At 34.8% G+C, this 14,623-nt stretch overlaps 1 protein-coding gene across 1 annotated transcript; it reads left to right on the forward strand.

Moving 5' to 3' along the window:
* Nucleotides 1-3,733: 3,733 nt before the first annotated feature.
* Nucleotides 3,734-9,310, forward strand: LOC129951297 (uncharacterized). The gene is made up of 11 exons (XM_056063382.1): nucleotides 3,734-3,910; nucleotides 4,014-4,157; nucleotides 4,220-4,407; nucleotides 4,476-4,606; nucleotides 4,664-4,878; nucleotides 4,956-5,107; nucleotides 5,174-5,288; nucleotides 7,599-7,749; nucleotides 7,884-8,052; nucleotides 8,119-8,443; nucleotides 8,516-9,310. Exons 1-11 carry the CDS (start codon nucleotides 3,806-3,808, stop codon nucleotides 9,173-9,175), a joined length of 2,355 nt encoding a protein of 784 aa, XP_055919357.1. The 5' UTR covers nucleotides 3,734-3,805; the 3' UTR covers nucleotides 9,176-9,310.
* Nucleotides 9,311-14,623: the final 5,313 nt, after the last annotated feature.

The raw sequence follows: 14,623 nt of genomic DNA on the forward strand, positions 1-14,623 counted from the left end.
TCCGCAGGTTTGGTCTACTTATTCTACCCAACTAAATTCACAATGTAAATGCACCTAAAATTGGTTGGTTGCTACTCTTTTTTATGGATCACGCTATTTTCCTTCCATTCAGTGGAATTTAAGAGGTGGTTCACGGTGCCTGGCAATTCTTTCTTCGGGAGTTTTTTGGCAGCTGTCACTTGATGTAAAGAACTCAACTTACTCTTTAACAACGTTTGCAAATCTTGTAGTTTTATTGCCAAAACAGTTGTTTAATTCTCGCGACACAAGGTAATAATCACTTTATTGAAAGAAAATGTTGGTGGCGTGGCTTCCAAAGACGTGCGATTTTTTGTTTGGCTATATTTAAAGCACTATGTTGCAAACTTTCTGGTAGCGAGACGTCTTGGTAGCTAGTACGTAGTTCACACATCTCAATATCCACACTTCTCCAGTATACAGGATATCCGAACTTTCCGAGGGGCCAACATTGACTCGGACCACTACCTCGTTGTAGCCAAGGTACGGCTACGGATATCCCGGTCCAAGCCAAAACAAGGAAGTACTCTGAGTAGTTTCGACGTTAAACGGCTACAATCACAAGAGATTGTCATGTCCTTTTCCGATCGAGTCTCTAATAACCTCTTAAGGAGTCCTTTGTAGCCCTCAGAGATGCCGCCTTTGAAGTGCTAAGTTAAAGTTTCACACGGCCACCACAGCGAAACCCCTGGGTTGACGACGAATGCTGGCAAGCGCACGCAGCCAAATAACAAACATACAAAACGGCGCTGTACATCAGAAGGACCAGAGCTGCAACCTGTACGAGCAGAAGAGGAGAGAGAAATGTCACAATAAAAATGAGATTCGTAAATTTTACCAAAAGGTAAAAAAAAACCTCCCAAAGGTACCAACTACGAACCGAAGCCTGTAAAGACGATCAGGGGAACATCGTAGTAGAACCACAGTCTATGTTGAGAATATGGAAAGACCACTTCTCCAAATTATAAAACGGCTATGACGAACCGAATTCCGCTGTAAGGGAGATAGAACCACTTAATCAAGGCGATGCAGATCAAAAATTCCGCCTACCCGACCTCGACGAAATGAAGATAGCTTTATCTAAACTGAAGTCACACAAAACTGCTGGAGATGACGACATCGCTGCCGAACTATTTAAACAGCAGCCGATGACTTGGTAGGGAGCTTGCACCACCCTATTTGCAAAATATGGTCGGAAGAAACCATGCCCGATGAGTGGAATCTCAACATAGAGTGCCCGATGCATAAGAAAGGAGACCCTCTAAATTGCACCAACTACAGACGCATCAGTCTCCTAAACATTGCATATAAGATCGTTTCTGCCGAATTATGTGAACGTCTAAAGCCATTCGTTAACAACCTGATTGGTCCTTATTAGTGTGGCTTCAGACCAGAAAAGTCCACTATCAAGCAAATATTCAAACTACGGCATAAACCCAGGAGCTTCAAATCGATAACCACCATCTCTTTATCGATTTTAAAGCCGCGTATGACAGCATCTATAGGGAAGAGCTCTACAGAGCAATTTCTAGTTTTGGCATCCCTGTCAAACTTACCCGTTTGTGCGGAATGACGATGTAGAATGCACGCTGCTTTTTCAACGTCGGAAAAGATCTCACCGATGCATTTGATGTCAAAAAATGTTTAAGACAAGGCGATGCACTGTTATGGGACTTCTTCAGTATCGTTCTGAAAAGAATTCTGCAAAACTCAACCGTCAACACTAGAGGCACAATCTTTTAAAGGTCCATCCAATTACTCGCATACGCAAATAATATTGACATAATTGGAAGATCAAAGCGTGTTGTCAAAGGAGCGTTTTTGAGCTTTGCGACGGAAGCGAAGAAGATTGGTTAGTGGTCAATTAGGGCAAGACCAAGTATATGCTGTCATCAAAAGAGGACATTGAACAACGACGTCTTGGACAAAACGTCACCATGGACAGCTATAACTTTGAGGTAGTTAAGGACTTTGTCCACCTAGACACCAGTGCTCAAAGAAAGAATAACTCTTGTAAATCGCTGCTTCTTTTGACTTAGAAGGCAATTGAAAAGTAAAGTCCTCTTTCGAGCATCTAAAATCACCATCTATAAGACACTCATCATCCCGGTTCTCATTTATGGCGCTGAAGCCTGGACCCTGTCAAAGAAAGATGAAAGTGTCTTAGAATGCTTCGAGAGAAAAATTCTTCGGGTGATTTTTGGTCCAGTAAGCATAGATGGAGAATGGAGGAGAAGATATAACGACGAACTGTACAGCGACACTGACCTAGTTAGCAGAATTAAAGTCCAACGGCTTAGATGGCTGGGACATGTAGACCGAATGGACATCAACTCTCCAGCCCGAAAGGTCGTCAAATCTAATCCCGAGGGATGGCGCAGTAGAGGAAGACCGCTACTCAGGTGGGTGAAGACCTCAACCAACTTGGCGTGCGAAACTGGAGACAGCTAGCTAGGGACCGTGCTGGCTGGAGACGCATGTTGGTTGAGGCCCAGGTCCACCCCAAAATGTTCGATAGCTTAGTAGTAAAAAAATATTATAAATTTATTTAAATTTATTTTAGTATAATAAAAAGTTAGATATGTATTAATATATGTAATTATGAGAAAACGAACTTATCCCGTTGCGGTATGCAGCCAAAGTGAAAGAGATTACAGACAACTTGCTCTTGGCTTAACCTAGAGGCGTTGCCATTAGATTCGTTAAGGTTTACAGTATTAGTTTCGGAAATAATTGTAATAGATCTTAAACATACCGCCGGGGAAGAACTACTGTTCTTTACTTAAGATACAAAAGAAGATAGATACTTTGATAAAGATAAAAAAAGGTATATTAGTATTTCCTCTTTTATACAATAGAATGAATGTTGAAAAAAAGGATCAGGATTTTTAGCGCCTGATGCTCGATAACGTTGTTGATAATATTGAATCTTTTTAAAATTATTACAGATGTGTAAATAAAATTGTTATGTTGTAAGTAAGTTCAAAGGGAAACCCAGTATAAGATTCTCTAATAAAAAATTTCGTATATATGTAGCCTCTACAAAACAATTGTCCTTGATAATTTTCATATTCTATCTCTAAGGTCTTGAATCAGTTGGATTGCAACAGCAATTTTACATTTTGTAAAGAATATTAACAATTCCTATCAATTTCTATGAGTTATTGAGGCATATGTCGTTTTCACTTAGCGAATGTCAAAAGACTGTTTCAAAAGTGACATAATGCTCGAATAATATTGTTCTGCGTTATAAAACTCAGACTTTCTGTATGCTGCGTATTTCGCATATTTTCTTTTGAACACTCATCCCGTCAATCTCGCATTTGACCCTTCTCTTTCATTTGTTGTTCTCATCTTATCCGATGAAGAAATTTCGTTAGATGTGTAAGACCTTTGTGAGGATGCATTAAAAATGTCCAAGCAAAAAAAAGAGGCAAACCGTGTGGAGGTAAACTGGCGGAAGTAAACTGTCCAGTGGTAAACCGGCAGAGGTAAAGTGGCAGCGGTAAACCGGTGGAGGTAAACTGTCCCGCTTCGAAATCTATCTATATCGTGTTTGAAATTGAGGTTGAACGTAACCGTTTTGCAATTCCGAACTTTATTGCATTGAACACATCCATTTTAAAATCCGTTCAGTTACGTTTTACGTTACATTTACGTAAATTCTTCTGACATTTTACTTTACTTAGCGCGCTAGAAGTTTGTTTATATTTGTTTTCAAATTTCAGTTCAAATAATTTTAAACTTTTAATCTTTTATACAATTATATACGAAAATATAAATAAATATGAGTTCCCAAAAAGTAATGCTTAAATTTACTGATCTTAAAAATCTTTCAAGTGAAGAAATTGTTGAAGCCATCTCTTCGCACGCCGCTGTTGAAGTCACTATGATATCCTTTTTGAAATCTACTTATAAAAATCTTAAATTTACAATATATACAATAAATTTACAATTTTGGTTATTTATCCTTTAACTTAAAATTTTAACAATACAAGAGTATTGAGGCTTGTGAAGTTTCTGAACAGGAAATATACAAAACATGGTCAACATCTTTGTTTAAAAGTTTCGGACCTGATGGGATCGCAGAGGCAGATCTTAATATTTTGTTAGATTCTTTTACAATTGTAATTAAAGAGGTACATAAGACATACAATACACAAAATACTTTATTTACTAAATATCCAATTCTTAAATATAGTTATTAAATGAATGCGGAGATTGCGAAAATGATGAACAAATCGAGAGACTCAGTGAGTTCCTCAATTATTCCTTGGATCTTTTTACTTGGATTCATTCCACAGCTAGTGACTTTGAGACCCACAAAATCAGCATGTTCTTATGCTTTGGGCTCTCCTCGATTCATAACTACCTCACTGTTCTTTCAAAGTATAAACTTTTTGCTTAATTTAACAAATAAAAAATAAACACAAATATTTTATTATATACTTTCAAAGACAAACAAGTCGAACCATAGCAAAGAAGCTGATAGAAAAATCTCTTCAAATACACAGTATCATCTTAGGTGTCCTTGCACAGCATCCAAAGACATTTATTTTCGATGACAATGAGTCTTCGTTGGAAAATCGTATGTTACTTGTTATTATTTTGTTCTTTAACTACCAATTTTGAAGTCCTTTTTCAGTGATGTTAAGTTTATGTGCAGTTGGAGAGATTGCTCCTAAATTAGATATAAAAGCAGCAGTTGAAACATGGAAATGCATTACCAGGCTTGCATCACAAAATATCATCCACGGTCAAAGTGAAAAGAACCCTGGTGATGATGTTCTTTGGCTATCTAAGCCAATGGCATTTCTCATCAAGGAAGTGGGAAAAAATGTCCAAACTGTCTACACTCAGGTTAGAGGCGATTATTTCCTATTTTTCGTTTTCAAAATAGGTAGTTATTTATAAGTGAAATTGTTCTCTTCTCACAGGATTCTCTCAATGAACCAATTCAACAAATAGAAAAATACCTAAAAGTTACTAATTTCTATCTGAGGCTCCTGCAGAAGCTTGTCAATGATTTTCGCCATGTTCCTTTTCCAATTTGCGAAGAATTCATTAGCACCCTCGCTGTGGTTTTTAAGTGAGTTTCTCATCAGTTGATATTCATTTCTATTGCTAAAAAATAAAACTGTATGTATACTTTAAGCCCTCCAGTTTACATTGAAACCAACGCACAAATCAGCAAAGTCATAATGGATTACATTGGCAAAGATCTCAAGGAATTGATACCCCTCGCTTATAGAAACGATATATTTTTTGAAGTAAGAATGATGTTTTCTCTGTCTAAACGAATTGAAGCACTCAGTTCAACAACCAGATAACTCAACTTTTTCCCAAATAGGGTTTTAAGTGCAGATGATATTAAAAAAATCGGGTCGTTCGGTGTAATAAAAAGTCATCTATCTCGACTCTGCGTTAGAGAAACATAGTTATGGAGTTAGCTTTGCCTTTTGAATGGGGCAAGAATAAGAGAACTCCAACACTTGTTGCCTTCACTGTGAGCTGTGATTTCGTTTGATTAAGCACAGAAAATGAGTAAAATTGAAACTGATTTTTCGATATCAGGTTCTGATTACGTAAATGAAGAAGACACATCAAGTGGCGAAAAAAAAGTCAGAGCAAAAAGGAGAAGAGCAGAAGGCAAGAAATATAAAAAACGCAAAGATGATATTGTTGCAGCAAAAACAATGGGCCAGGCCTGCATTTGCAAAAAAAAAAAAGAGTTTTGATAATGGACGCCTTGGTTGAAGAAAAACAAGATGCATGTTTGTGTAGATTGATACGCCAAAATTCAGTTCAAAGGCGTCGATCTGAGAGTGGAAATGAGATAAGGAAATACTAAAACAAATATTTTATACGGGGCTTCACCATGAATTAGAAATTTGCAGTTCATGGAGTTAACAAAAGTAGGGTTGAAAGACTCTCTGGTTTCTTGCTTAGAAAAATAACAGCACCTTCGGACATGAGAAGTCGACACGTTAACAGGGCTAACAAGACTCCGGAACATGTTATCCAAAACATTGACACATTAAAAGTTTTCCAAAACGATCTTCGCACTATAGTCAAAATAAAGAATCGAGATACTTAAATTCCAACTTAAATGTACAAAAAAAAGTATGGTCTTTATTTAGAGATGTTTGAACCTGAAGTTTTTGCATTGATGAGTAAACAAAATGGTAACCATACGCCACAAGTAACATACGATTTTTACGGGTAATATTTTTCGAGAAATTTCAAGCTTTCGTTCGGATCACCTAGATCAGATACTTGCTAGACGTGTGATATACATTTAAAAAAAATGCAGCAGCTGAATCTGAAGAAGAACGAAATTCACTCAAAGTTGCGCAAGACCTTCATGAAAAGAAGGCTAAAGCGTTTTATGAAGATTTACGTGAAAAAAGCTCTTTGTGCTTGGTAGACTCAACAGTCGAGTGCATAACTTTCGATTTTCAACAAAATTTGGCTCTTCCTTTAATACCATCCAGAGATGTGTTTTACAAAAGACATTTATGGATTTTTAAGTTTTGTATTTTCCAATGTAGTACAAAGAACAGCCACATGTAACGAAACTATAGGAAAAAAAGGTCCAAATGAAGTTATCAGCTTTTTCCAACATATTATTGACAACTTTTTGGGTAAAGTGTTACCAAACTATACTTATTTTCTGATAATTGCGGCGCACAAAATAAAAACAATACTCTCGTCCAATACTTATATGCTTGTGTAAAGCGCACAAATATCTCCGTCATTGTACATCACTTACTAGAACCGGGTCAAAGTTTCTTACCCTCGATCGCTCTTTTGGCGTTATTGAAAAACAAAAGAGACGAGTAGAACGTCTTTATTTACCCAGACTGGAAAAACTTAGTGGAAAAATGTTCGAAAAGATTTAATGTGATATCAGTGACCAATCAAGATCAGCTTAGGTCCGTTCTAAAAAAAAAAAAAACAGTCATAAAAAAGATAAGATTAAATTGAACATTTCAAAATATCGAACATTTTGTTATGCGAAAGAAGGAAACATCACAAGTATCTCAGCTTCCATAAGTCACGCTTTACGAGATCGAAATGAAATCAAACCGTGAAGGTAACCCAAATCCATTCAAACCGAAAATACTCTTCATGAACAGCCTTCCCTAAAACCCGAAAAAGTATGAGGATGTGATTCCTTTGGCAAAAAATATGTTCCTCCAGCGGATATGCCCTTTTATAATAGTCTTATGTATGTCCCAGCAAACGCTATACAAGAAGCTGAAAGCTCAGAATATGGTGATGAAATAGAAGCCATTATTTGCTCTTAAAAGGCCTTAAAAACGGTGCAAGAACCAAACCAATCCAAAACTTAATATTTTTTTTTTCTAAACAAATAATTAAAAAACAATTCTTGAACTCAAAAAATGCGTTTTTAAGTTTTCTTTCTTCTAAATTAATATTTTACGAAAGTTTGGTTTTTCTATTTTTTAAGTAGTTTTTTTTTTGATTTTCTTTAAACTTTAATAAGTGGAGTTGTCTGGTTGTTACTCTTGATGCTTTAAATATTATTCTTACCCTTCTTCTTATTCTCATTGCAGCAATTACTAAGTGAACACTCCGCAAACGTGAATTCTTTCGAGGCGATCCATGAAATTGTTTTACAAACCCTTGAAGTCATAATTCGAAAGAATGAACCAAAATATATAAATAAAGAGCTTTTGCATTCAATGTTTATATACGCTTCAGATTGTAAGATCCAAGTTGAACTTTTTTTTGCATATTTTGATTGGCTTAATTATTTGTTTTTAATTTCCATGATTCTTAGTTTTGAATGTTCTTTCTCGTGTTTCAAGTTTCCAAAACATTTTTTCAATCTTTCTAAGGTTTTATGAATCAATCGAAAACGAAATACAACCGTTTCGTAGAAGTTTTGAGCTCCTTGCAAGTCCGTTTTAACGATGAAGAACTCCAAAAACAACTTATCTCCACTATTTTCCATGACAATACAACACAAGCGTTAACAGCTATTGAAATCTTATGCACGATATTTGAGTAAGAATTGTGCTGATTTTTCTTTTAAAATTTTTTTTAAGTTTGTTTTATTTTGTATATAAAAAGATTATCAGATCAACCAACTCGACTTTCATCATTAAAATTCTGGATTGATATGAATGAACGTTTTCCTACATTTTCTAATGGTCTTCCAGCACTCCATACGGAATTACTTCTAAAGAATTTGTACACCTCACTTTCATCTCAAGAAAAACACGATATGTGGAGAAGTCTCAATATGCAAATGTTAAATCACACTAGATTCTTACTGACGATCGGATTGGAAGAATTACCTCTAAGCGCGGCGAAAGCAGCAATCGTTAAACACTTTTTAACTGAACTTTTGCGGTTTCTTAAGGAAGATTTAACAGTTGATGGCTATTATACAATTGTAATTATTATTCTCAAGCCTCATTTTCCATTTAATCGCAAAAGAAAATTATGTGGTTGTTCTTTTTTTCAGGTGAAGGATTTAAAACTTTTGAAACCAATCGATTTTCAACATGATGATCTTATTGAAATGCTTTTTCAAAATCTTGAAATTGCATTAGAAAACAAAAAACTTTATAAGTTAGTTGAAGGTATTTTAGATTTCTTCAGTCCAAAAATAGGTTACATCGATGGAAATAAACTGCAAACAATTCTAACAACGATAAAGTCAAATATTTCTTTGTTTGATGAACTTTCGACAAGATTGAGTTTCATTGAATTCCTCAAAAATGTTTCTAAATTATCAAAATTTGAAAAAAAATCAAAAGAATTGCTTAAATCACTTGAAGCGCATGAAAAAAGAAGAATGTTTGGATATTTGGAGGAACACGATAGCAGGAGAGAAGTTGATAAAGAAAAATGTGATAAATTGTGGAAGGAATTAGTTCAAAATCAAAGCATGTCGTCATCAAGAAAACCATCACATACTTGTCGCACTCAAGAAAAATCTGAACTAATGCAGGTTAGACATAATCCTCATAATCAAACCGAAATAGAAATTATATTAGAAGCTTTGGAAAATAACACAAATAAACTTCAAAAACAAACTTACGGCAGACGGTTAAGTTCAAGTAATTTGGAAACAATAAAAAGAGTTGTTCTTAAATTAAAGGACATTAGCCAAGTTGGTTAGCTTAATTAAAATTATTATAGATATGCATAATGCATGAATTCTGTAAATTTACGTGATTACTTCTTTTTAAGTATGTTAAGTTTTAAGTCTGTAGAGAATATATTGTAAAGAAATGTAATAAAAATAATATTTTATGATTTTTCTATTCATTATACCCAAAAATGACCAAAACCCCCCTTGAATTTTGATTTTTGTTGTGTCTATAGCAGTTAGCAATTTGATTATTTTGTATTAACAGAACAAAACTATCAAGTCAAAAAATGTGGAACATTTTTAACTCTGCAATTTTTGTTACAAGATTTTTCGAATGCGATTTTTACATCTTCAAAGGCAATTGCGTACGCCGACGATCTAATTGCGTACAGAACAGCCTGAAAGGTTGAGGTTATTAAAATTCTCTTGCAGCGTGAATTAGACAAGATTCAGCGATATTGCGATGACTGGAAACTGAAAATAAATGTCCATAAGTCGGAGATAATTCTGTTCCGGACTCCGTTGGCTAAGGCCACGAGGGAAACGTGCAACAAATTGACCACGGCCAGAGGAGCTTTCGCTCTGACGAATCGGCGGTTTTACAACAGTTACAAAAAAAATTAACATGTTACTTGCATCTAACGGTCTTTCGTTTTCATATTAGAGACTTTTAGCTTGAAGTTATACTCTACATTTCCCGGTGAACACCCATTATTTCAAACCCTCTGGATATAGAGTGTTCATAAAAATAGCAGTGCTTTTGATTTTATAATTAAAAAGTGTTAAGAATTCATTTTTTTTAATTTTTCGGTAAGTAAATATTTTGCTATGTAAAGTTTTAAGTATTTGTAACATACTAGCATATAAAAAAATTAATAAATATTAGCTCAAAAATAAATAATGGACGGTCAAGGCACTCTACCTCTACTTCGTTTGGAGGGAAAAACCTACCGAAATATTCACGACATCCTAGGCTGCAAAGCAAAAATGGTCAGTAACGCCTTAAAATGATGGCAAAATAAAACCAAAACGCGAGGCCCAAAAAGGATGACTACTGAAAGGACTGACAGAAAAATTGTTCAGTTAGCAAAATAGAACCCTTCCATAGGCTCTAGGAAAATAATAAATGGACTTCAACTATCTGTTAGCGCTGTCACAATACGAAGACGTCTTTTTAAGCGAAGTTACCAGCCCGAAATCCACGCAAGGTACCATTCTTGACGAAAAGGCATGTGGCAAAGTGAATGGGGTTTATTAAAGCGCATAGAGATTGGGCAAAAGAGAAATGGAGGAATGTTCGATGAAAGCAAATTCGTCCTTTTTGGGTCCAAGGGTCGTCGAGAATATGTGAGAAGACCCTAAAATGCAACATACGATTCACGGTACACTATAAAAACAGTGAAGCATGGTGGAGGAAAATTTATGATATTGGCTTGCTTTTCATATTACGGGGTCGGGCCTATTTATCCCATGGGGGGTATATGGGATGCAACCGAGTACGTGAAAATTCTCTAGGAGGTTATGCTGAAGAGGAAATGCCGTTGGTCTGGTTATACCAACAAGACGATGATGACCCAAAGCATACGTCAAAAAAGTCAAAATCATGGTATGCGCAGACAAAGTTATCCGTTATAGATTCGCCCGCTCAATCCCCCTACCTTAACCCCATCGTAAATTTGTGGGGGGATATTAAGAACGCAGTTCATAAAGCAAAAGCCTAGAATTCGAAATAATTGTGGGAAGCAGTGCGTGATTCGTGGAAGGCAATACCTATTGAGAGGTGTCAGGTTTTAGTGGACTCGATGCCACGTAGATGCGAAGCATCATAGAAAACAATGGTTATGCAACAAAGTACTAATTGTAAGCTAACATTATTTGCATACTTTCATATAACTCATTACAGTTTTTCTTACTTGTTACATAATAGATCTAGCACTTTGTCATGCACTGCTATTTTTATGAACAGCCATATATTTATAAAACGGTTCTTACTGTGACAAAGCTAACGGTAAAAAATCGATAATACTTATTTTCTGTTATTATGAATAAAATATTTTAGTTTGTTATTAGAAGTTTAATGAAATGTATTATAACGTTGATATTGAAGGCCTTTTTGTTTTATTTGGAGAGCACTGCTTTTTTATGAACATAACTTCGACCAACAGTTTAATTTTTGGGGCGTTCTATCCGAAAGAAGAGTATTTAGAGAGTGCACGCTTGAACGGCTTCATTCCACCAGAGGCATTCCTCTTTTTATATAGATGCGGTCTGATACTGGATAAATTGGCAGTTACGCTAATCTACCACGTCAAGCGACGAATCGTGGATAGGGGACTCCTGTACAATCGGGACGTCATGGCACAAGGCGAAGCAGAGCTACTTCGGTTCAGTAGGGCACTTGATAGCGGGTAGTCGGGATGAGGTTTTAAGCCTTGGCCGGCTTACGTACTTGTTTTATAGTTTTAGGGTTGAATATATTGAAAAATTCTTTCCTGTATATACTCGTAGAAGCAAACTGATCAAATATTTGTAATACATTCCGCATTCTTGTGTGCGGCTAAATTACGCATCCCTTTACGCTCCCGAATTTGGGCTCAAGTGTAAACTCTTAAGCATTTCAAGAAGCAAGGGTATTACAGTTGGATTGTTTAAAGGGTTTTATGCAATTGGCTATTTCAGTTGAGCATCTTTTGTGAAAATATCGATAAAACAATGATAGGCGTGAAATGGCGGTTTTTACGAGTAGCAAATGACAAAGAGCGATCGCCCATGAATTCTAGAGCTCACATTTCAATTATGTTCAAAAGTCTCAAGTATGTAACATAAGAATTATACTTTGTTTTCGAATGAACGAATAAAAGCTTTCTAAATAATAACCAGATAATAAGAGTTAGCAAAATTTTTGGCGATGTAAAATGTGTGATCACTATACAACAGACGGTTTGTGATGCACGTACCTAGAACTGAAAGCTGTTCAGTCTCCTCAACAATTGACACCATTGAGTTTTCGAAGTATTAAAATTTCAAATATCAGAATTTAATGAAATTTTCATACGCTGCCGTTGGTGGGATGAGATTTAAAAACGAATAAGATTAGCTGAGGGTACTGTCACCTGAGAAACTATTAAGTGAGTTATACGAATAGGGAACAGAGTTTGAGATAAAACGGAGTCCTTGGGAACACCAGCTTTGATGTTGTGGTTGTCAAATTCTAACCGATATCCAATACTAGTTGGATTGAACGGTAATTTCTAACTTAAAAAATAAGCAATTCTTCAAAACCAAATGCACGCATTTTCGTTAAAATAGCTTGGTGCTAAACTCTATCAAATGCCTTTGAAATATTAAGTACAACAATTTTACTTTCTCCAAAACGATGTATTCAAGGATTTACATGACCTTGGAACGAAGGGACGTAAATGTGCAATTGGACGATAGTTAAAATGAAAGAGAATTCGCTTTTTTAAGCGACAGGTTGGACAATTTCTGTTTTCCATCTGAAAGAAACCTGCTGACGGAAAAGCTTACACAGTGAGATTTGTGTGCTCTCTTTTCAGTAGTTCACCGCTTGATTGAAGAATAAAAGTTTAAAAAGGAAAGATAGCAAATTATGAGAATTTTGATCAAATTAAAGTACTTCGACAGAATCCTTAACTACAAAAAAGTCTGGGACATTATCATACAGCAAAAGAAGGTTTCGTTAAACTAATTATACAGAAAGGGAAGGTTTGGAAGGAGGTGTCAGAACGGTGCATTGTTTTCGCATTCCTGCACTTTGTAATAAGAAGTAGAAACGCTTTAAATTTTGCGAATTTTTAATGTTCGGAAGATTTGAGCTTGGATGTATTCTTCCGAATTGGTTTCTTCCGTGAAATACGATCAGAATAGAAATAGCCTAAAATAATTTGAAGGAAGAAAGAAAGCACTCGTTTGATGGTTTTAACAGAAGATAAAAAATGTATATTTCTTGACAATTAATAAATGATAAAAAGTGAAAGTTAGAACGTAAATAGAAAATATTAAAAGTGAAACACAAGAAACGTGAACCGGACAGAGTTCATCTGGACATAAATTTAGATTAATAATATAAAATAATGAGAAATTCTTTGTTTCTTGGGCTTTGATGATCAATCAGTTGGATGAGATTAATAATAAAATAAAACTAATCCACCTTGGTTTTACCCTACGTTTCGCCAGTTGTTTTCCAGCTTCTTCAGGGGATTTATTTAGCTACATTATTTTATATTTAAAAAAACATGATTAAAAGTTGCACAAAAAGTGCGAAAAGTTTAACTTTAAAGGACAACACTAGTATCACCGTATTTAACAACTAGTTTATGGCAGAATTATCTAAGAATAAGACGGTGAACCATCAGACCACAACATTAGTGCTTTGTATAGTGTTGCTATAAACTATTTGTTAAATACGGTGATACTAGTGTTGTCCATAGTTAAACTGTGGGCTGCGTTGATGGTACTCATATTTTTTCTAACTTGGGCAGTTTTAAGAATTCCCATAGCTAAATCAACGTGAGAACTCATAAATTTTGTTTTTCTATTTTCTAACACAAAAATCACTCCCGACGATAACTAATTTCTGTCGAGTGAAAATATTTGTTTCAAACGTCAATTTGAAGTTTGTGTTCTGCCAAATCTGGAAAAACAATCAAGGACACTCGACTGAACCAAAATGTGTGCTGCCAATGCTCGATTGTATCGACTAAACTCGGTTGTATCAAGTTAAGTGCTGGCACCACATCTCATCACACTTTTTTTTAACATAAGATATTTTTAGGGTTAATGATAACCTTATTTTTGCTTATGCTTTAATAGTTAAGGATTTATTCTACATGGTCCCGTAAAAGCCTTAGACATCAGACAATCAAGCACATTTTAAAATATTCACGAGCAGTGTCTATTGTTTAACGTGTTCTGTGTCGTTTTCCAATTTGAATGGAAACACAAACTAATTTAATTTTAAAGGAAATATATTTATTAAAATTTTGTACGTATTTATTTATGTAAGTGTAATGTATATGATGTGGTCTTAGTACAAACTAAACTAACCTTCTAACTTTTAATAATTTTATGATGGGTTCATACCGAAAAACTTTAAACAATAGCAAAAGACAAAACCTCCACAAAAAAAAAAAAAACAAAAAACAATTTATTCCAATATTTTGTTTTAATTCTTTTTTTTTTTTGTTTATTTACTATGAACCTGTCCATTACCATTGGAATTAAAAAATATTAAAACATTTTCAAATATATCTACACATATCTTGGAATGATATATTTTTTAAGGATAAATTGTGTTTTATAAATGAAAGGTACAAAATATAATAAATGTCCAACAAAAACCTATTTTTTGTCTTTCATGATTTAAATAAAAATAAATCAAAATAAAAAAAAAAACAAAATTAATTGTATTACGGCGCAACAATAAATTTACACAACATGTCATATTGCAAATAG

This window comes from Eupeodes corollae, chromosome 3 (genome assembly GCF_945859685.1).
Source record: "Eupeodes corollae chromosome 3, idEupCoro1.1, whole genome shotgun sequence".
NCBI classification, from domain to species: Eukaryota; Metazoa; Arthropoda; class Insecta; order Diptera; family Syrphidae; genus Eupeodes; species Eupeodes corollae.

Coding starts and splice junctions, on each gene's coding strand:
- LOC129951297 (XM_056063382.1), top strand. CDS start 3,806: ATGAGTTCCCAAAAAGTAATGCTTAAATTTACTGATCTTAAAAATCTT. Junction 4,158..4,219: donor TTACAATTGTAATTAAAGAG/GTACATAAGACA, acceptor TCTTAAATATAG/TTATTAAATGAATGCGGAGA. Junction 4,607..4,663: donor TGAGTCTTCGTTGGAAAATC/GTATGTTACTTG, acceptor GTCCTTTTTCAG/TGATGTTAAGTTTATGTGCA.